At 36.7% G+C, this 24221-nt stretch overlaps 1 protein-coding gene across 2 annotated transcripts in view; it reads left to right on the top strand.

The window, feature by feature from the left end:
• LOC140764160 (probable LRR receptor-like serine/threonine-protein kinase At1g06840) overlaps positions 1–22418 on the top strand; it is a 34323-nt gene extending 11905 nt beyond the window's left edge. For both annotated transcript variants that reach the window (XM_073102563.1, XM_073102565.1), the window contains exons 17-21: positions 7036–7319; positions 7939–7990; positions 10204–10454; positions 19813–19947; positions 21696–22418. In XM_073102563.1, the coding sequence (XP_072958664.1) occupies positions 7036–7319; positions 7939–7990; positions 10204–10454; positions 19813–19947; positions 21696–22052 (1079 nt within the window). In that variant the 3' untranslated portion in view covers positions 22053–22418. The remainder of the gene's footprint in view (positions 1–7035; positions 7320–7938; positions 7991–10203; positions 10455–19812; positions 19948–21695) is intronic.
• Positions 22419–24221: the final 1803 nt, after the last annotated feature.

Raw genomic sequence — 24221 nt, 5'->3', positions numbered from 1 at the left:
AAGAAAGGAGATGATTTAGTGAAAATTGTATTGCTTAGTGTGAAAGTGGGGGTTTTAGCGTTATTTATTAAGCCATCATGTATCTAAAAAAATGAACAAAGTATAATTCTAATAAATTTAATAGCTCCCATCAAACTTAAGGTGGTTTATAAACAAAGAGTTTGCTAACTTGATACTCAAAGCACGAAATGGAAAGAGACTTCGCAAGAAGTCAACAATATATTCTTTAGGGCTAAGACGATGAAGAGAAATGATGCTAGCTCGGTACTCTTGGTGAGTGCAGTGTATATCGACTTTAATGTGTTTCATCCTCTTATAAAAATAAGATTCTTAGCGAGCTTTTTGGGAGAGGCAAGAGAATACTCATGCCACTTAGGAGGCGACGGAGCCAAACAATCTCCTCAGTCATAACACATTGCATAATACTTAGACTTAGTACTGGAGAGAGATAACATTTTATTTCTTATTGCGCTATGAAATTAGGGAGTTTTTTAGAAAAATACAGAAGCCAGCAGTAGACTTCCAATTAGACTTATCGCTAGCATAATCTATATTTTAATAAGCCACAACATCAAGATGGAAATCAATGACATAAAGAGAGTGTGTGCTAGTGTCACGAAGGTATTAAAGAATACGTATAAGAGCAGCATAGTTGGTAGATCGAGAAGCCTGAATGACAAGACCAAGTGTGTAAGAGATATTAGACTTGGTAATGGTCAAATAGACGAGGGTCTTGACCAATTGATGATATCTAGTTGGATCTTGGAAGAAGCTGTTTGTCATCAGGCTGAAGCTTCGCATGAAGCTCTACTAGGGTAGCAGTGGGATGAGTGTCAGTAATGGTGGCACGATTGAAAATATTTGTAGTATATTTTTACTAGAACAGTAGAAGATCATGAGATGACTGAGTAAATTCGATTAGGGCTGTCAAGAAAGCTTGCTAGCTCGCGAGGCTCGTGACCTTGGCTTGTTTAGAGTTCGGCTCGAACTCGGCTTGAGCTATAAATTAGTCGAGTTGAGCTAGGCTTTCTAGCTCAAAATACTAATCGAGCTAAGCCGAGCTAGTCTCAGCTCACTCAAGCTCGGCCCAAATTAGCTTGATATATATATATATTGTTTAATATAATATATTATAATATATATTATCGGTTTATATATTTATAGTAATATGTTATAGCACAGTTGGTAATGCACTTTAATCTCAAATAGGATGATATGGGTCTGGATCCTAGATTTTATATGTAAAAGATTAATTTTTTAAATTAGTTGGATGACATTTAGTCCCACATTGAGAAATGAAGAGTTAGAAATTATTTTTATATGTACCCAACCCTCCAAAATTTATATTATTATAGCTACAAAGTAAATATGTAATAAATTCTTTTAAATATTGAGCTAAATCGATATTGTTATTGAGTTGAGCCGAGCCTATATTATTAGGTTCGTCTCGAGCTAGAGCTCAAGTCAAGCTAAAGTTCAAACATTTTTTAGCTGAGCCTAGCTCGCTCAAGCTTGGCTCGTTTACAATCCTAATTTCAACACCTAGAAAGTACCAAAGAGGATTGAGGTCTTTAACCTCAAATCACACTGAAGAAGTGAAGATGCTACTAAAGAGCGAATATCAGTTGAATCATCTCTAATAATAATGAAATTATTGTCATATAGTAGGAAAACTCAATCCTAAGTAGAAGACAGCAGAAACATGGATGGTTAAGAGAGGTTTTTTTAAAATTCGTCGTCTGTGAGAACACTATGAAATCAATCAAATTAGGCATGAGAAGCTTGCTTGAGCTTAAAATATGGCTCCTTGTTGTTGACAAATATGATCTAGAGGAATGGGAAAATAAGGTGTGGGATCCATGTACACCTTTGTCAAAAAGACTATGAACAAACACATTCTTCACGTCTATTTGATGTAGAGGCAATTGACGATTGGAAGCAACAACAAGAATAGTATAGACAAGTAATTCGAGCAACATGAGCAAATGTCTCCTTATAGTCTGTCTCGTATTTTTTGAGTAAAGCCCCGAACAACCAAACAAACCTTGTACTTGGTGATGGATTCATCAGATCGATACTTATAGAAAAAAGAACAAAACAAGTGCACCCAAAGATACGAATATGACCATAAGATGGTAAAATACTATAGATATGCTCTTACGGGGTGATACTAGCAAGGATGAAAAATGGAGCTCGATTGATGAGATAGAGAGCAGTTATAAGAGTGAGGAACAGAAGCCTAAAAGAGAAGGGCATGAGTAGGATTAAGAAAATGACGATGCTTTCATTTGGCACCATTCTGAACAAGAGTATATGGGCATGACTGCTAAGGCAGGGTGCCAATAGAAGCATAAATGGAATGAAACTCAAAGGAAAGATACTCACCAGCATCATCAGACTGGAAGATCTTAATAAATCGATTGAACTGAGTATAAACCATAGAAAATAAGTCATGATAGATTTGACACGTCTCAGAGCATTTATGCATGAGATTAACCAATGTAAATTGAGAGAAATCATCAATAAAACACACATAATAAAGAAAACCAAGACTCTAAGCGAGAGAAAAGAGGTATGAAATGTCAAGAGTGCGCAAGATGAAAAGGCGAATTAGAGACTTATTATGAGGGAAATGATTGAGCCTGATGTTTTTGCATGCTGCAGCCAATACAAAAAGACAAACAAAAAAAATGACACTTCCTAAAGACCAAGACTTGGATAAGCTTTTGAGATGTTAACTACGTATGTAATCTAGGCATGTTGTCACGACCCAAAATAGGAATTATGACCGGCCATGCATCTCAATATGCTTGAGATGCATGAAGCCTTAATAATACTCTCTACGTATACGATGACAAGATAAATAAATAAAATGAAAATGTGCTATATTAAAATTTTATTACTAAATGCAATAAAATAAAAACAATGTTAATGTTTTTGAGTCTCTAAACTAAAAAAAATAAAAACTTCTAATCTAAAGCACAAAATCTAAAAGAGCGGAAAGGTAAATAGGTGAATCCTAAGTGGAGGTGGAATCCGGGTACATCACGCTCAGTCGCCCCGTTGACTATTACCTGAAATAAATAAACAAATACAAAAAAAAAACAATAGAACTCGTGAGCCAACAACTATAGCTCAGTGAGTGGAATCCACTCGAACCAAATAAATTTTAAAACATATTAATGCTGAATAAATTAAACTAAAAGCAACAATATTCATCATAATATGCAATAGGCATGCTCTCTAAATAATAACAATGATAACAATAGAGAAATGTCACAATTTGTAACCTTGTATGTTTTCAATATATTAACATCTTTTTGATATTTATACTGTCATATGTCTCAATGGGTCTAAACCCTGTGGATCCACATCAACTAGAAGTCACCTCGAGATGACGCTCGGGACTTTTCTTCATAGCTGATCAGGTTAGGGTCATCAGAGGGTATCACCCTGTGATCAACACACTCTGTCTTTTCCTCTAACCGTTGAGAGAAGTTAGAGTCACCTAGGAAGTTTTCTCATTCTTCCTAGGATTGTTCTCTAACCTCGCCAGAGTCACCTAAGAAAGTCACCGCAGTGATCTAATTTAGGACTTTCCCCTGGACTTCCAGATAGACTTGAGTCACCACGGAAAATCGCAAACGATTTATACCGGAACTGTTCTCTAAGTCGTACCAATACTAGTCTTATTTTTCTCTTTTCACAAATTTTAATATTTGCATGAAGTATGGTGATGCACTGAATATAATAATTAAATGCACATAGAAAATATAACAATTAAATTTTCACACGTACGGATAAAATAAAATAAATAGATTTGCACATAGAAATTGCAACAATTTAATTTTTACACGTAAGGGTGAAATAAGTAAACTACACACAGAAAATTGACATGGTCCGACATAGATACGAAATACAATAAAATAAACATGTGAGTGATCCCACTCACCTGAGTATAGGCAAGACAACCGAAATCTCAAATCTCTAGCTCACGTACTAAAATCACCACCTTAAATAATAATTAACAATAACATTTTTAATTAAAACAATTATTAAAAAAAAATCTTTATACAATTTAACCAAAGAATAGTTAATTTGGGCTAAGATAAGCCCAAATCAGTTGGGCTGGGCTGCAGTTGGGCGCAGCCCACCCAACTAATTCTTAAATGGATTGGGCCAAGGCCCAATCCAATTAGCTAATGGAACCGGGTCAGGTTCCTTGGATTCGGATCCAACCCGACCCGAATCCAATTACTAAAAGGGAGAAGATCAGACTCCGAGTCTGTCTTCTCCAAGCCAAAGAAAGAGAGAGAAACAGAGAGGAAAAGAGAGAGAAAAAGAGAAAGAAGAAGAAGAAGAAGAAGAAGACGCCGCCGGCGAAGATTCGCCGGCGCATCCTCAGCTCCCCAATACTCATTCGGTGCCGCCGTCCTCGCGAGGTGGAGGAAAACCCGCGAACGGTGGTCGATCCCATGACTGACGGCGACTGGAGCCACGAGGGCTCCAACGGTGACTGCCCATGGCACGAGGCCAACGGCAAGACGCTTCCAGAGGTAGCGGCTGCGACTCGAAGCCGCTGACCGGCCAGATTTGCCGACGAGGCCGAAAACCCCCAAATTAGGTATTTTCACTAAACCCTATTATTCTTAAATTAACTTTGAGGGGTGAGAGAGGGCTTACGGGGGAGTCACGTGGTGGTCTCCGCTGGCTCCGACGATGCTTCGGCAGGCCGATTCCACGGCGTGACTCCGTCGGTGAAGGAGGAAGAAAAGAGAGAGGAGAGGGCTTAGATGATTAAGCAGAGAGATATAGAAGAGATTAGAGTTTAATTTATAGATTAGAAGAGAAATCTAGACCTAATCCGATCCGGATTAGGCGTGATTTCTCTCTGCGCCTCGATGCGTGCTGGAGAGGGAGAGGGGAGGGGCTACACGTGCAGAGCACGTGCACCCTTCTCTCTCAACCCCTATTTTTTTTTTTATTATTCTGGTTCTGACACATGTCACAAGTCTAAAGGAGAGAGAGAAGTGATAGGACAGACATTGACACTAGGTGGTGAAAGGTGAAGCTGGTCAAGGGAGTAAAACCTATGAAATTTGGCTACCAATTCCAATCCTCTAGTTTGTAGATGGATTATGCACAACACAAGAAGTAGAAAAGAAAGATGGTATAACTAGATTCAGAAAGTTGAGTAATAAAAACAAGACTTATGATAAGATCAGAAATAAGCTAAACATCAAATAAAGTAAGACAACTAGTGAGATCCGTGGTGTGGGTAATGTAATCAATGTGAGAGATGAGGTAATAAGTCCTTTTAGCAGTGTGAACATGAGAAATGGCAAGAGGGGACGGGGTGAGACTAATGAAAATAGGGGAGTCACCAGTTATATAATATGAGGTGCCAGAATTAAAAATCCAGTATTTAGTCGTACCAAAGAAAGAATTAGAGCACGAGCAAAGCTGAGGACTCTACAAATGAATTGGCGACTAAGTTGAGCCTAAATACAACTTGAGCTGAATATAATATTTGGAGCTGAGGTTGAAATGATCGATCAACCTACAGGATGAGATAGATGCAAAATCAATGTCACTTAGAGGCTACTCAGCATACTCAATTACTCATAAAAATTAACCTTTGATTGAATGTTTTAGGCGTATTAGACTTAGTAGAGGCCATAGTGGAGCAGTAGTGGTCTGGATGATCATGCGAGAGGGAGCACACGTAGTGATGCCGTCGATGTGCCCGAGGAGATGTAGCCCACAAAGGATTATCTCAATAGAAGAAGCCCATATAATCTAATCCCTCTGAGTGACAAGTAGAAAGCTAATAAAAGATACGCTCTCATGACCTATTAGAACATGCGGAATGACAATCTACCAAACATCTTGAAGGCGATTTAGAAGTTTCTCACTCAGGTCTTTCGTCGAAAAATGGTGAGCAGAAAATTTGAATAGTGTTATTGAAAAATTGGAGTTTGACATAGTGAACTTTAGTCAAACATTTGGTGGACAAAAATTTCTTCGAATAGTTTGTGAGCAGAATTTAAGCAACTTGTTTGAGCGGTCGAGGTCTTCAATCGGGTACATGACGACAGTGGTAGTGGTCGAGTCATCGCAGTCAATGAGTGAGGTGTTGGGTTGGGTGAAGATGGGGAAGAAGACACAATGAGGGTGAGGGAGAAGAAATCCAATGTATGCTAGAGTCCCTAGTGATCGAGGTACTTTGATACCATGAAATAATACAAGTCCTAATCCTAGAAGAGTTTAGGAAAAAGAGAGAAAGACATGAGAGGATTTGGTGAGAATTGTATTGCTTAATGTGAAAGAGGGGGCATTAACTCTATTTATCTAAATCCATTATATGTCTAAATAAATGAATAAAATATAACTCTAATAACTCTAATACTCTAAACTACTTATTGGTTGTTTTTCACTTTTTCTGTCTTGGTACGGTTTTCCACATGTACTCGTATTTTGTACATAATAGCTAACACATTCTTTAGTTCATTATAATTCATATATTTATCTGAAGAATATATTAACATAAATGTTGGCTGTATTGAATGTTAAAACTGACTGTATCACCTTTCCTTTTCCTTCTATTGAATGTTGGCTGCCAGATTTTTTTTAACATGCCTCTTAAGAATATATGTAGGAAAAGCATTGAATGCTGTCACTATGTTATGTTAATCCATATATTTATCTGAAGATAGTAACCTCATATCTCAATATCTTCTAAGTTTCTAACTAATTCAGAAGTTTGCTTTATTTTTTCCCTTAGGAGTTTTACCTAGCAATGCTTTATTCATTATAATTCTTTTGTCTGAAGCGGCTGTGTATTTGAGATTTTGGCTTTCCTTGTATGCACCTGCTTATAAGCTAGCTACAATATGTAATCCGCATGAATGAAAGGATACATCAGCCATACTAACTTTTAAAATAAATTTGCTATGTAAACAGACCTACTTATTTCACAACTGGAATGACACCTTGGTAATGTTTTTAAACACTTTTTGCTTCCACCTTATGCAGTGTCAAAAATTCCAATTAAAGTTGATGGTGTAAAAGACTTCACTTTTGAAGAAATAGCGCTGGCTACAAACAATTTCAGTGATGCCAATCAAGTGGGCCAAGGAGGATATGGGAAGGTATACAGAGGTGTATTAGCTGATGGAACAGTTGTAGCTATAAAACGTGCACAGGTGGGATCTTTACAGGGTTCAAAAGAGTTCTGCACTGAGATAGAGTTATTGTCAAGGGTGCATCATCGAAATTTGGTTTCTTTGCTTGGTTATTGTGATGAAGAAGATGAACAGGTGTTCTTCATGCATCTATAATTATTTAGTTTTAAAGACATCTTGAATCTTTCCATATTATCTTAACTTTATCTATCTCATTAGTTATACAGTTAAGAAGGCAAAGATAAAGGGATACTAAAACATTAAAAAATAATCAACAAGTATGAGAATTGTTGGTGTCCTTGATACTAATCCTTATAACCATACGCACTAGGAATTTCTATCAATAGTCACCATTCTAGATACTCAAGATTTTTCAATTTTTATTTTTTATCACTTTTGTGCTGGTCAGCTTAGGTCTTGCTGTTGTCTTTGTAGTCGTTTAATGTGTTTTCAGGCAGCTTTTGTAGATAGGCTTGTTAGGATGTTTGCTTCATCTGCACATATTTCAGATCATCCTCTATTTTGTCCATAGTGCAACAACTCCTATATCTTCTTTAATGTACCTGTAAATTCGTAATTCTGTGGCCACTCTTTTTGCCATACATTTGCAGGCTCCAATGTCCTTTTAATTTTCCTTCTTGTTAATAAACTTGATGTCTCTATGAATAACTGATTTAGAAGGATGTGATATTTTCTGTTTCGTAGATTCCTAACATGGTTCGTCTCCATGATTAACCATGTATATGTCTTACAGATGCTGGTATATGAGTTCATGCCAAATCTTACTTTGCGAGATCACCTATCTGGTAAGCAATTTGATATTCTTTGGGAATTGTAACATCAATAAATTTTAGCTGACATAAACCTTGAATTCTGACACTTTACAAAGTGTAGATTTTGAATAACTAGGTGTGACAATCCAAACATGTTCATATATGTGTAGATCAGCAATTAATTATTTCCATACCGTTTAAGTCTGAGGAAAGTAGGAAACTTCACCTCTGAGGTACACCAGATCACTTGTTCTACTAAATAGTATCTTAGATGACATTATTTTGTGCATCATACTGTTAACAATATCACAATATCTTTCAAACTGATTGCATGCATATTAAGAGGGAAGTACAGGGAACTACTAGAGCATGCAGTAAATAAATAAATTTGAAGTCAGTGAATATAGCGATGTGGCTTTCATTGTTCTGAGCAATTGAACTGTTATATGTGATCAATACGTAGACTTTGTCAGGTTGATGCTTCTTTTATTTCTCAATTATTGCTGGACAACAAGATTTTTTGTTATTTAGTGATGTCCATGTCTTCCAGAAGAAGAAATTGGTATCATTGTCCCAATGTATTATGGAATGTCACATGAAATACCAGTTGGCCACATCTACTTGTGCATAGTATTCTATCTATTTTCAGGCAAGGAGTTAATTAGGTAGTATGAAACTCATTCTAGAAGCTTTGCCAGGCTTTTCCAGTATATTATATGATTAAGACTTAATAGATGTGGATTAGTGGATTGGTTTCAATGGAGTTACCAAAAATTTCTGAATATTAATTTAGTCTCAAGGTCGTAAGCTTTTAGCCCCAACACTATTTCCCCCTACATTCATAAGCATTATGCAATAATAGAAGTTGTTGGTTAGATTTTCAAACTTCATAATATTAGTTCTGAAGCACACAATTTGTGGAACTCATGGTTCTTATGATTTCACTTATGTTAACGGTCTGTGATGTAGACACATTGTGATGTCATACATCAACTGTCCTTTTCATGCAAGCTCAAAAAAGCTACACCTTATCTAAAATACTAAAATATAGAGGTTATGCTTCTTCATGTGTACATATGAATAAATGAAAAGAAACCATTGATCTTGTTGCCCAATGCCTTACAATAGATAAAAATAGAATCTTCAGATGTGCATGGAAGCAAAGCATGGGTGTCTTCATTATGATCCTTGAAAGTTCATTTGGGATTTTTTGATTTTGTAATGCTCCTCATGGGTTTAGTTTGCACCTCACTAAAAGAATGTCAAGGAAACTCCCTTTCAGCAGAAGCCATAATGCTAATGGTACTTAGAATGGATATAACTTCCTATCAATGCATGCGCTCTCTCATGATGTAACTCATCTTGCAACATCTTGTATTCAAACTGTTGATCTTTGTCAGTCCCTGCCTTATCAGGTCTTATTTTTTGCCTGATAAAGCTATTCTGATGCCTGTCAGTGATTGACCTTAGAAGCTTAGATCTATCAGTGCTTGATTGATCAAAATTCTGTCACTAGCACTTGCATGGAGATTTTAATGGCCAAGCTCTCCTAATATCTTTTCCATCACTAAATATCCTTGGAATCTCATCACAATTTGGTTAAAGGCCATTACTATTACCACATTAATATCTTGGACTTAGGTGAATGGAATCTCCCTGAGCAATGGGAGAATGAACGGAGGAAGGAGAAGAGCCAGTGAGATGCTGCAAAAGATGGAGATAGGTCAATCATATGAAGGAGAGACCAAGGGAAGTTAGAGAAGTCGTGGAGAGGAAGGAGAAAGGTTCTGACAAATTTGGTTACCAGAGATAGATGAAAGGAATTCTGGTTATTAAAATCATGTTTCCTTCACTTATAAGGGCATTCTGGCCATAAAATAAAATAAAATATGAGACATGTGGCATACATGTGATGACATTGTGCTAAAATACCTAATGACAACTAACACGTGGACTATCATGACAGTTGAGTAGTCTAGTGGGGTCATAGTATAAGCCTTTATCTTTGAGGGGGTCAATCTGATTTGGTGTTATATTTCAGGGTGTCAAAAAGTGTACTTTTATCTTTATGCTTTTGTTGTTTGCATTGCCTTTTTGCTGATTAGTTTATTTTATCATTGTGCTACATTTCTCTCTCTCTCTCTCTGTGGAAATCTGCTACCTTAAGTTTCTGTTATTGGCAGACTACTCATGATATGCTCTTTTTATTTGATGAGTTTTTCCTAATATTCATTGTTGCATCGCAGCTAGATCTAAAGAACCCTTAAACTTTTCCATGAGGTTGCGCATTGCATTGGGTTCTTCCAGGGGTATCCTGTATCTGCACAAAGAAGCAGATCCTCCAATATTCCACAGAGATATCAAAGCCAGTAACATTTTGTTAGACTCCAAGTTTGTTGCAAAGGTTGCTGATTTTGGTCTATCACGGCTTGCACCAATCCCGGACACTGAGGGGATTACGCCTGGTCATGTTTCGACTGTTGTAAAGGGTACTCCGGTTAGTATGATTGAACATATTATTCATTTTTTAACACCAAATTTATAGCATTTAATCGACTTCTGTTCATTGCCGTCAATTCTCAAATATTTGAATTAGAACTTGCTCCTGGACTCTCGTTGAACTTCCAACTTCATGACAAATCATGCATTTATTAGATTTTGCAAATTGTTAGGGTCTAAATTCTAGTAATTAAAACTACATTGAGAGACAAGATGGTTAAGTTTGAGAATCTCTCTCTTGAGTTATTTCAAATTACAAATTTATCCCTGAAATATTCTTCACTTATTTTTCATAAATTTAATAATAATATTTTGGTACTAACATCATTATTTTCTATTTAAAAGTTAATGCCTTTATCATATATCTTCATTTTTCTTCAAAATGAACAAATTTGTCTAAAAAAAATTCTATAATTACTAAGCTCATGATAGCTTATAAGATGGTTGCAGTCTTTTAAACCTGTGTTATGACCTGATTTTTCAATCATGACTAGCCATGTACTTTAATAAGCTTGAGATATACAAAACCTTAACAATAACTATCAAACTCCATATTATAAAGAAACTCAAAATTTATCTTTTATAATCCAAATTTAAGAACCCTAAAAATATGAAGATACCCAAGTTATAGAACCAATGTCTTCCAAATAGAACTAAGAGAACATATAGTTTTTCAAATTGAGACTAAAACCATTACTGTAGTTGGAAGTAAAAAGATGAAAATCCTGAATGGAGATAAATAAGTCCTAGTGCACCGCTTGCATTTCCCATGTCGATCAGCTTCTGAAATATTAAATTAAAGGAGTTTAATGAGTTAACATCTATACCTTAGTGAGTGAATTCATTTAAAAGCTAGTAAAATCAAAATTTATATGACGTAATATAATATCAAATCTCAATAATTAATAACAACTAACATGCTCACAATATGAATAATAAAGCACCACCAACAACAATGTGAATAATCAAATTGATAATATGCTAAATTTTATTATGAGGAACTTCCCAATCTCAATAAATATCAATAGTCTCATTTTGGGACTGTTGTGGATCCACATTAATATGAAATCACATCGAGACGATGCTCACATCAATAGTGCAAGTAGAGATCTTCACCTTTATCGACGATTTGTTTGGTAGTGAGGCAATTGGTCATAGGGTCGAAGCTTGCCCTGTTCAGGATTTGCTCCAGTGGTGCTATGGCGATCCAACTCTGATGATAGTGACTTCGGTGAGGGAAGAAGGAATAGTATGAGAATAAGGGTTAAGGTGCCTCTAGAGGAGAGGGTTTGCTAGGGTTTTTGTAGGTAGGGCATCGTGACCAAATTGTGGGATTCCACGATCATCTCTTACCCGAGTGGGTGAGGGGAAGAAGAGGAGGAACGAAGGAAGGAAGGAGAAGGCGTGTACCTTGCATGGGACCTTTCCTTAATTATTTTATTCCAGTTATTACAGCCTTCAAGCGGCCTTGTAAACTCGTAACAGCCTGCAGGTGGCCTTTTTAGTGAAGTGGATAAAATCTGACCCAACAGACCCTATTAAGTAATACCATGGCAGAATAATGGTGAAAAGAAAAGAAATAAAAACTCAAGAAAAACAGCCAATATATAGTGTCTCAATCAGACTAATCACTTTAAGAAAAAAAAAAACCAAAACCTAATCAAACCCTGAAATTAATTTAGTTTACTAAGAAATATCCATCAGGCATCCAAATGGCTTGTAGGGCATTCGAACACATTGAAATTTTCCAAGTCAAGTTGGATTGGCGTTTGAACTCTATGAGCGCCATTAAACGCTCCTGGGAATCTTTTAGTCTTGAGAATTTGTATCGTAAAACCATTCAAATGCTTAGCAGAACAAACCAAATAGCCATTCATACGCCCAACCCAGAAAAGGCCGTTCTCGAATCATCCACTGCGGCTAAATCTTTTGCTCCTCCACTAGCTTCCCAGCATTGTCTCCGTTGGTAAATTCAAGTCTTCAAAATTCTCCCAGGTAGTATCCTTCACTAGCAATCCCTCCCACACGACCAACTCTTTTTGCATCAAGACATCGTGGCGTTTGATCCAACAAAAATTCTGATTCTCTTTTTGGCTCAAACAATTTCTCCGTGATCAGCAAATTGAGGTAGATGTGGTGTATTGCTCCCGCCCTCATTGACATGCTTTTTCAACCAAGACACATGAAACACTAGATGAATATGTGATCCCTTTGGAATACGTGGACGGTATGTGATAGGTCCCATTCTTTCAATAATTTCAAATGGCCCATAAAAATGAGCTATTAATTTCTTGTTCACTTACACTTGCACTGATGTTATAGTTGCATTAGGATGTGATTCGGACTAGACCGAGTCATTTTGTGCATGGATACGACTTGTGAATCAATTTCTTGTTTCAATTTCATTGTTTTCTTGATAATTAAGATTTTTTGGCTAGTGTGTTTTAACGCTTCGCAAATTTTGAGAGCTAGTTTTGCCGTTCGAACGGCTTTGAGAGGGCGTTCGAACGCCAGCGGTGAGAATGCTTGTATTAGTCTAATTTTTTCAGTTTGGTAGATTGGGTAGCCTCTAAATATGTGGAAGGTAGCCTCATTAGGGTTTTATCGAGTGAATCATTGAGTTAACCTATTTTCTCGCCTCTAATATAAAGCTTTTCCCTCCTCGCTCAAACCCTAGCCGCGCGCCACCTCGAGATAGGTTACCCTTGAGCTCCTTCGACTGCCAAACCCTCCCTCCTTGGGATACTGTCCATCTTCTCCCTCCTCTTTCTTTACCATGTTGCACCTTGTGCAAACCTTACCCGAAACCCATGTCCACTTCATCCCCACCATCATCACCAACACCACCACCATAACTCCTTCATATTTCACCCTAGCTATAGTCTGAATTTACGAAGGGCGTAAATATAGAAAATGTAGATCAGAAAGTTACAAATTAAATCCATATGGTTTTATAATTTTTTGGCTACAAGAGAATATCTAGCGAATATTTCTTTGGTTGTCCGAATTGCCTTTTTGCACTCGAGCTTGATCGGGTAGCCAAGATCGAGTCATAACAAGTGATATTAGAGCCATCGTTCCTTAGACACCATGGCCATGACCAGAGCCATGTCTGCAAAACTCCAACAGGATACTTCTCAACCCGTGGACACCATGGAAGATGTGGCACCGAGGTCAACCTTGCCACCGCGATCGATTCCTCCATCGATGCTAAATCTTCAACCCAATGTGGGGGACATGGTCTGCATGTTTGCCATCGTGGAAGAGGCATTACTGGACATCTGTAGTAGCCTTGCACTCTTGACCCAAAGACACCAAGAAGAACCAAGGGCGAGATCACCTTCAATGGGCGGTTTCGATACGAAGCCTAATAGCGGTGCACAGTCAGTGGAACACCACTGCTTTATATGCATTCCCACAAAACATCGCAAATATGTTTCTAAACAGTGATTTAAGATTTTATTCTGTTCATTCGTCTGTAGGTGGTAGGTGGTGGTCATTGTCAATTTGGTCCCTTGCAAGTGAAAATGTTTCTGCTAGAAGTTGTTGACAAACCCATCCAATCATCCCTCACTTGCACATACCTATTTGTGAAGCTCATCTAGTTGTAAGGTCGTCCATGACATTGCTCGCAATCTCTCGAACCAAGTAGAACATGACCCATATATCTTCGTTAGTTCGACAACCGACGTGTGATAAAGCATCGGTCATCTTTTCTCTTCCTGGCTGATATTTGATCTCAATATCATATCCCAACAGATTGACCACTCATCACTGTTGATCTTTTGTCAACACTTTATGTTCCAAGATATGTTTGATATTATGATGGTTTGTTCGCACGATAAACCGTCAGCCCCATCAAATAATAGCATCATTTTTTCGCCGCTTAAATGATATCTATCAACTCTTTCTCATACATGGAGCATGCCCATGCTTGTTTGGACAATGCCTGTCTGCTGTATATAATTTGTCTTCCCCAATGCATCAATACTGCACTGATCCATCATTTGAAGCATTTGCCTTTACGACAAACACCTGCTCAAAATTTGAAAGAGCCAAGACGAGAGTGGTAGTCATTGCCTTCTTAAATGCCTCAATTGCCTCCATTGCCTGTGTTGTCCTTTCCAACATGTTTGTAAATTTGCAACGCGGCAAGGACGAGGATGAAATGTAAGTGTCATACATGCTCTTCCCTGGTCTTGCTATAGGTAAGAATGTTATAAAAAAAGAATACAAGAAATGAACTTTTGGAGGATCGACCTGAATATATTATTCATCAAGGCTTGTAACTTATAATGTCCGTCATGTATTTGGAATGTGATCTTCGGTGCTTCACGGGCAGCCACCATAAAATGATGATAACTAGATTTAAGGTCCAATCTAGAGCTCATCCAACAGCTTATCGATCACTTAGGTATCACTCCTTCACTGTGTGTCATTCAAAACACCCAATAGTGAGTATAAAAATTTCACGACTCTGTCTTTCTTTCTTGCCGGCACTACAAGTGATGCATATGGGTTTGTACTTGGTCTGATGATACCCTCGGCCAATTTTTTTCTAGACAATTCGCTCAATCTCCATTTTTAGTTAGTGAGTATAACATGTGTTTGCACATTCGTTGGCTCCGCCTCTATATATTAGGAATGCAATGATTGTGGGCCCTTGCTGGGGGTAGACACACCAGGTCCGATAACATTGGCCGAAAGTCCTCTAGCAGCCTCTTTATTTGTCATTTGCCCTTCACTGTGTCCGAATTGCCCGACTCGGATCTTTGGATGTTTCGTACAGCTGCTAATTGGTTGATTGAGGTTGCGTTTCTCACTATCATAAAAAACGCCCCGACTCCCTAACTTATCATCTTCTGCATCGAGCCCACACTTGCAATCCCGAGGCTTGTTCTCATATCACTCAAGTACTCAACAAATAGTATCTTTTCCCGGTTATCTCAAATTTTATTGTCAAGCTTTCATAATCAAAAGTGACTGGTCCTAGACTCTGCATTCATTGCACCTTCAGGTCAACATTTGAGCTGTAGTCCCAAGGGATACATATCAACGAGGAAGCAATAGTTCTAAAGTCTGGCTATGCGTCTACAAATTTCCTTGCAATCTAGCTGGTTCCTATCTGCCACCAATATGGAAAGCAGTGTAATAGGCTCCATTTTAGAAATTTTCAAATGGTTAACTTACTCACAAACTTATGAGTGCTTCTACTATTAACTGGCACTGATAGCGGGGTTTCTTCCAAGGACCTTGCAATCTGCAGATACACACCGTCGCACACCTGGATAAAGCTTGCAAGTTGATCCAATGGTTTCGCCTCATCTACTAGGCCTGCTTCGACCGTCTCCTCATCAACTATGCTATCGTAGTTCAATTCGGCTACTAGCACAAACAATTGTTTTCCTTTGCTCTGGTGTTGCGAACAAACTTCTCGTCATAGTTAAAACATAAGCTCTTTTCTTATTGCTCCCTCATATGTTCATATGTCAAAACTTACTTGGCGGAGCTGACATGTATTATTGGTCAGCCTCCCATTGCTCCGAGCCCTGGATGTTAGGCCCTGAGTAAACTCCGACAAATGCAACTTTTTCAAGGCTTCATCAAAATTATCATATTTGGACGGCCCGAATCTGGATGTTAGACCCTAACTAAACTCTAACCAATTTGCTAACAAATTTATTTTCTTAAATTACTAAAACCATTGCAAGGCCTTATCTTGTAAATGGAAAGTGGCAAGTGTAACTTTCTTCGCTGGTTGTGGCCCTTGGTAGACAAAAAAATTGTTTCGCCTTAAGTATCAAGCTTATAGGATCTTCTCCTGAGAATTTCAAAAAGTCCAAGCGAGTGGCTTAGGGTTGAACTCCCCCAATCTAGACACCTAAACGTCCCTAGCAGGAGCAGCCTCTAGTCTCCCCCTTCATCTTGGCAAGTGTCTCCATGATGTGAAGCATTTGCTTCTTCATCTTCTTCATATTATATTTATTGTCTATATAGCTTCCCCATGCTCCAATTGCTTCCTTGTTTGTTCAGAAGTCAACTTTAACGCATTGAGACTGTCATCAACTTGATGTCACCCGTATCTTTTGACATCCTCTCCAACGTTGCGGCGAATCAAAGAATAATGTTCGTCAACAGCATAATGCTGAAAAGAAAATAAGCGCAAACCCTAGCCCTTTCCTTAGACTTAAAGGAAGAGGGAAGAGAATGAAATACTTTATTGCCTTTGAACAACTCAAGGAAAACAACCTATATATTGTTTCTCTGAAATAAATTAACTTAACTAAAGAAGTGCCTTTTGGGCGTTTGAAGACATCAAAAAATTTCCTAAGCGAACTAGACTGGCATTCAAACACTTCTGAGAGTCTTTTACTCTTGGGAATTTGCCTTGGTAGACTGTTCGAACGCCTGGCAAGGCAAACCAAACAACCATTCAAACGCTAGTCGGGCGTTCAAATGCTTGGCTTAGAAAAGGCGCCACCAAATCCTCTGCTGGTGTTGAATCTCTTGCTTCGCCACTGGCTGTCCGGCATTGTCTTTGCTGATAAGTAAACTGGCATAGAGCGCTAAGACCTCCATTCCTATCAGATTTTAGATAATAAGGATTTTACATGCAGGCCTACAAGCCCGCAAGATTTAAAAAATAAAAACAATGTATCTTGCGGGCTTGCAAACACACAAGCTTGCAAGATTAAAAGAGGAGAGAAAAAAAGAAAACCGGTAAACCTATGACCTTTGCTGGCTTGCAACTGTGCAAGCCTAACAAGAAGAAACTAGTGACCCTGCTTAAAACTTGAATAAAAATACAAAACAATAAATAATTGCAGACTTATAAGCTCAAACCCCTGCAACAAGCTTACAGGCTTGTATTGTAAGCCCATTACAGCCCGCAACCTTGTGAACTTCTTTCAAATTTTTTTTAAAAAAAACCATTATTGGAAACTTGTATTTAATAATAATATTTTGGTACTAATATTTCAAAGTTAAACAGTTAAAGGCATTTTGATATATATCTCTATTTTTTCTCTGTAAAACTAATATTTTTTTTTAATATCTTATCAAAGATAATAATTACACTCTTAGCCTAGTTTAAGCTACCTAAATTATGACTAGGAAATTAGGCTAGCTAGCAATATTTATTTGTTTGGACTCAAAAACAACCGGAGCCTAGATCTTTTACATGCTAATGTTTAAAATCATATTATACTAAGAGAGCTCTTAACTTCAATATATTTAAAATGTGGCAAGCACTGAACAGAAGAATGTGTTTGCGCTTGTGTCCATCTATAATCTTCCATTTTAATGATTTATATTTTTTGCTTGAGCGTAGTCTCAATAAGTTACCATAGGATAATCAAAATTTAACACCCTTAGTGAGATTCTTACTCAGCAGAACTATTTTTCAATTTCTAAACCTTATTTTCTTGATTATAAGGCATCATGAAGGATATCCTTCTTGCAAGTCACAGAAACTTCTCACAGTGCATACGTTTAGAAGAGTCCTCTCCCCTCTAATCAGTTGCAAATTTTAGACAAAAAACTTGCTTTCTGAAGCTAAAATTTCAGGATCAGTCTTTCTTCATGAGTCATCTGCTGCTACAGAGATTGGCTTAGAAGCAAATTGATATTTACAAAGAATTATTGATCCAGTGAGCTTTCAATTGTTTGGAAAAATACTTTTAATGCACAATGGAGCAATAGAGAGCAGGATTTTCAATTTGAAGGTGATCCCTACAACTAGAGACAATAAAGAAAGCATAACAACAACAACGGGAGATGTTGGATTGTGCCTCACCTTATTATTATTAATAGAAGTTTCTTGCCCTTCTAGCTTAAATGGATGAACTAGTAACTTTGAGTACCATATTGCTTGTCACACTAGAATGATGGAGAGTGCAACATGTTAATTGGTGAGTTACATTCAGAGGCAATGAAGTGATGAACTAAAATATTTAATGCCCATGTAGGATATCACATTGCTGCAATAGTTGAATTTCATTCCTAAAGTTTACAACCATAAATATCTCAGTGTGTGTCATGAGAAATGCAGTAATGAGAGAGAAATTCAGTTTTTGTAATACTAACATCTAAGAAGCACAGATACTTCATTTGCCCTTTCGTACTGGTATCTGATACATATCGAATATCGATACGGCACCGATATGGCCCGATACATATTGGATACGGCTAGAGGAGTATCCGAATTAAAAAAAATTAATTTTAATTTTCTGATATGGCTTTGATACGGCAGGATACCGCTCCGGTACATTTCTTGATCATCCAATCTTTTTTCTTTTTTCTTTTTGTGCTAAAAGGTGATATAAAGCATATACTTTATATGTATATACAATTGTCTATTCCTTCATGATATTTTAAGGCTTTGTTTATTTGATAATGAATTAAATAAATAACTTAAAACCTATTTAAAGATTCAAATTAGTTGTAGACTAATAGTTATATTATGTTTCTATGTTTCACTAACATTTTAAGTTTCGTATCAGTTTCTATTATAATATTATTCTAAAGTTTTAGGCATGTAGATATTAAATATGTAGCTTTCTTTCCTTTTATCTTATCATTTATGGGATAATCATTTTTACCATATGTTATATTGGTTGACAACAAACTAAAAATATATTATTTATTTATCGGTGTATCTATGCCGTATTTGTATCCCCGTATCCCGTATCCGTATCTATGCTTCACTGACTAACATCAATATAGAGGACTTAAAGTCAATGCAATGACCTTGATGACAAAGATGAGCTATTCCTTCTAGGAGAACTGGAGTTTTGAAATTCTCGAGTCTCAACTTACTCAATGTGGAAAGAGAATATCCCATAATAGTTACTCTTGCTTCCAGAAGCATTTTGTCGACAAGTTTGACATATTTATACTTATTAGCAAAGTTAGTGATAACTTTTTCAGCACCTAGGTCAGTAAATTGTGGTCCTTCAGATGTATTATATCTGTCAACTACACAGAATAAGTTGTCAGACTCCTGTCCACGTCAGATATTTGCTTCTTCCTTGCATCATTACAAAAATATATATGAATAAATTTTTGCATTTATTCCACCTACTGATTTTTGAAAAGAAACTACAAGTAAAGTGCCAGATATGCATGTCTGGGAGATTTCACTACATTAAAGATTAGCTATTTGTAACTTGGTGTATTTATCATTGTACTGTAGATTCTAGTGAAGCCTTTGGTCATTTTCGAGATATAGGAAATTAGTCTCTATTCTCAAAAAAATAAAATGAAAACTAGAAATCAGTCTCTTCCAGTATAGATTAGTCCAGGTAGCTATGCAGATCCACACTATTTGATCTCACTGATGATTTTTATTCTTGCAGGGTTATCTTGATCCAGAATACTTCTTAACCCATAAGCTTACGGACAAGAGTGATGTGTACAGCCTTGGAGTTGTGTTTCTGGAATTATTGACAGGGATGCAGCCTATTTCTCATGGCAAAAACATTGTCAGAGAGGTATGTATGACTTTTAGTACTACTACATTGATATCCATGGACCTTCACTTTCTTATCTTCTTCGTAGGAATATTATGTCCTCTCTTTTCTTTTTTCTGCAAAATATAAACTAAAGAATCACAATAACATGACCAGTTAAGTGCTTCACAATATATGGGTAACTCCACTGACAACTGATTCTATAAAAATACCTCATCAAGAATCAAAATGAAACGTTATTATAAAATTGTGGAAATATGTTGGCAATGCATTAATTTAATTGGAACAGATGGGTGTTTGTCATACAGAAGAATAATCTAGATATGAAATGGTAAACACTTAAGAGAGGTAATACTTTGTAATCATTTTCAACTGATATGCGCAACAACTACTAGAAGGTTTTCACAAAAAACAAAAAACAAAAACAAGAAAAGAAGCCCATACGCCAAAGTTTCACTTGCAAATTAGTTAAGCAGTAAAACAAGTTAATGTTTATGTTTTCATCCAATTAAGGAGCATGCTTCAAGCATGCTGAAGCATTCTTTTCAGCATTGCAGTGGAAATGCTATGCACAAGCTTCTACCATCATAAGATGAGACTAGACAGTGAAAAACTGAAAATTATTATATGATCAATAACCAAAATGTTTCCTCAGAACAGTTTCCAGCTGTCCTGGGAGTGAGTGTACTCTGTAAAACCTCAAAACACACTAGACTAACTTAAATTGGTTAACATATGTTCATAAGACTTTCTTATTGTTATATATTTCATGTTTACAGTTTTCTCAAGACATGAAAATTGCCTAATTAGGTGTAACAGATCCTCATGTATATATGCATAAGTTGATAACATAACCTGAATGTTAAAGGCGACGCCATATTTCCTATTCTTTCTACTTCAATCACCAAAAAACAATTGCAAAGCAGCAGATTTTGCATTTTATGGCTATGGAGACAAATTTGCTTGTTTAAATCACAGATGGATACTAGCTCATAAATACACATTATTTCTATCTAACTTGAGGTATAACAAAGAGAATCTCTTAGTTTTCTAGATAGCAAGATAATTATGTTAAATCAATAGTTGAAATGAGTATTTGATGTTTACAAAGTATAGTAAATCTGAGGACTGTAGTGCTGTTGGCATGACCAGTTAGTAGCAGTAGTTAATGCAATCACTGCTATGACACACCATGTCAACACCTCGAGGCCTAATCCACTGACATGTCCTAGTACAACCTTGTCGTGGCTCATTCTTTTAACTTCTAGTTCTAAATGGCATAAAAATAAAATTGCTCCATAGGCCTTTGCACAAGGATCTTAATCTTAATATTGATTTTGTAGATCTTGATTGTTTTATGAATGGGAAATATTGACCTAAATTTTTCTAACTCATTTTTTCATAATTATTTTGGAGAAAAAAAAACTGCTCTAACTTATGCACACATTTTACAGAGCCAAGTTAGCAAGTAAACAATGCCTGCACATGCATGAAAATAAATTTGTACCTCCCTCTCACTTAATGCACTTTGCCTCCACATTGAATGACAGGCAAGCTTGAGATCATTATCCCTATGAGTCGAGCAAAATGAGATCATGAAATATCTAGTCACTAGGTTTTGAATATGCTAGACAGGAGACTTCGACTGCTTTTAAGTCCTCTAAATACTCCAGCTAGGTTTTGGTTGATAGAGCAGTATCAAAATGGTGTACTCTATATCTTTCTCACAGTGTTTCTTTTTCTTTTTCCCCAAATTGCCTTAATTCTAGGTGACCATGGCCCATCAGTCTGGCATGATGTTCTCGGTCATTGACAATCGCATGGGCTCTTACCCATCAGAATGCATTGAAAAGTTCATCTCCTTGGCTCTTAGGTGTTGCCAGGATGAGACGGATGCAAGACCATCAATGATGGAGGTAGTTAGGGAACTGGAAATCATATGGCGAATGACACCAGAAGCTGATGCTACACCCTCAGAATCCATGGCAACTGATTCCAGCAAGTCAGCAACACCTCCATCGTCATCATCCATGGTGGGGATGGATGCTGGGAACCCGTTTGTGTCATCTGATGTCTCTGGCAGTAACCTTCTTAGTGGTGTTATGCCTAGCATCACTCCCCGCTGATACAGCTCGGCGAACTTCTTGAATTCGTAGTGTTTGATAGAATTATGGATTAGCCATCATGGCTCATGTTAATGCAACTTGGTGACCTTGAAATGCGTAATGTTGATAGAAATATGAATTACATGTGACTTCCCATTGATACAAATTGGCAAAATTCTTGAGTATGCAATGTTGATAGAACTATGAATTACACAGAACAGATAAGAAGAAAAGAAGACAGACATATAGATAGAGTTGGTCTTGCTTTCCTTCAATTTAGATTTTCTTCATATAATGGATGTATATTTATACATGTAGCGCAGGTTTGTTCTGGTGTTACAATAACATTGCAATCTAGTTGATAAGTAGTATTTGTTCTTTCTTCTTGCTTGTGAATCGCCAAATCCTTCTCTTCTTACTTTCATTCATTGGAGTGACCAGGGGACAAATCGCAGTTAATTAATTACCCATGAACTATTCAAATATGGCGATGGTATATTTTGCACACATTTCTTTCGAAGTTTATTAACCACTTTTGCTTCTGCCTCTCCTTTACTGTTATGTGCCCTCTCAGCTAGTTATAGACAGGGAATTCCACCCACCACCTCCTAGATGCTGCCATGTGACCGACTTTAATCGACTAGAAAGTTGGTGTTGGAAAGCATTCCATGATACGATTTGTGTAAAATAATTTTGATTTAGTGGATCACCTTTCTTTTCTTGTTTCATTTTATTTTGCACAAGTGTGTACTTATCTATGATAGCAATCTAATGATGCATCCTTGGGTGATCCTAAAAATTCGAAAGTTGTGCAAAGGACGCACATAATTTAGGAAAGCAACGCATAGTGTTCTTTTGTTCTAACACGAATTGCTCCACGTCTGAAAGGAACACGTCACTCACCTCTCTCTATTCACATCTTCTAACCTTTGGCTACATATACTGCACCTGTTACATCTTACCCCATCTCGAGTCCAAGTGAATCCATCTCTCTCCTTTCCAGTTAATTTTATTCATTTATCTCTTACTTAATTTCTTTCCATACCTGCAAGATGCTGCTATATATCGTTGAGTTCTGGGTCCAAAGATTAGGATCTACGACGTTGGTATGAAGAAGAAGGGAGCAACATTAATTTTGCTCTGTTTGATCCCATTACCATGCAAACAATTTAGAGGTGTATAAGACCTCTATGTTAATGTTTCATTCTCATGATTTATTATCTCCAAACGACCTGGTAGATTAAGACCATTAATAGTTTAACAAGTGGCATTAGATTTCTCTTTCCTTCCTCTCTGTTTTTTTGTCCCCCTCTTGTTCAATAAGTCCAAGTGCAACAGCTAAGATTAAATTCTATCAACATCTCTGGTAATTGGACTCCTCTCTGCTGTGAAGTAAGAACATATATATGGCTTTATTTTTCTCCTTTTTCTTATGTGGGTTTTTTTTTATATATTCTTAATAAGACACCTCTTCTTAAACTGCTGATTAGACCAACATAATTTGGGTTTCAGTTTGTAATGCAAATATTCTTATTTATGGCTGTATCAATGCATACCAGTTAAGATATTAAGGATGTAAACTTTATTATGTATGTATATCTAGTGGCGTTATCAGATTATATCGGCCAAGATATTAAGATTGTAATATGTATGTTTGTATTAGTGGGTCCCAGTGACTGATACAAAATGGACCGATGAGTGCCACCGGCCATGATATCAACCCTTGCCATCTAAAATATATTAAAGTGAGAATGATATACTTTAGAAGGAAAGTGAGAAAGATTGATACAATTTAGGAGGTCCTCTGAATTATTAATTATTTATATATAAATTTTATTTATTTTTATTCCTTCCATATTGATCTTAAAAAATCTCAGAAATACTACTTCCTTGTATCATTCGCCAGATATTTTATTATAAAATGTGAATGCCATCTTCCTTTTTATAATTAAAATGCACTTCCATGTTGATCTTTGGCAACTTCTAAGTGTAATTATCTTATAGATTAAAAAGATTATTTTAATTATTAAATATTAAATGAATTGTCGTGTAAATTATATTTTCTCAAAAAAATTGAGATAACAGAACAATAATTAAATCTGAGTAATTATTGCCATTTAAAAACTAATTATTATTTTGATTAGTGAACCAGAGTTAAAGCACTTCGTTTTACAATTATATATATAACAC

The sequence above is a fragment of the Typha angustifolia genome, chromosome 8, assembly GCF_048772165.1.
Source record: "Typha angustifolia cultivar Huaian chromosome 8, ASM4877216v1, whole genome shotgun sequence".
Taxonomy (NCBI): domain Eukaryota; kingdom Viridiplantae; phylum Streptophyta; class Magnoliopsida; order Poales; family Typhaceae; genus Typha; species Typha angustifolia.
The sequence above is the reverse complement of the archived record's forward strand: the minus strand, read 5'-3'. Positions and strand labels throughout refer to the sequence as shown.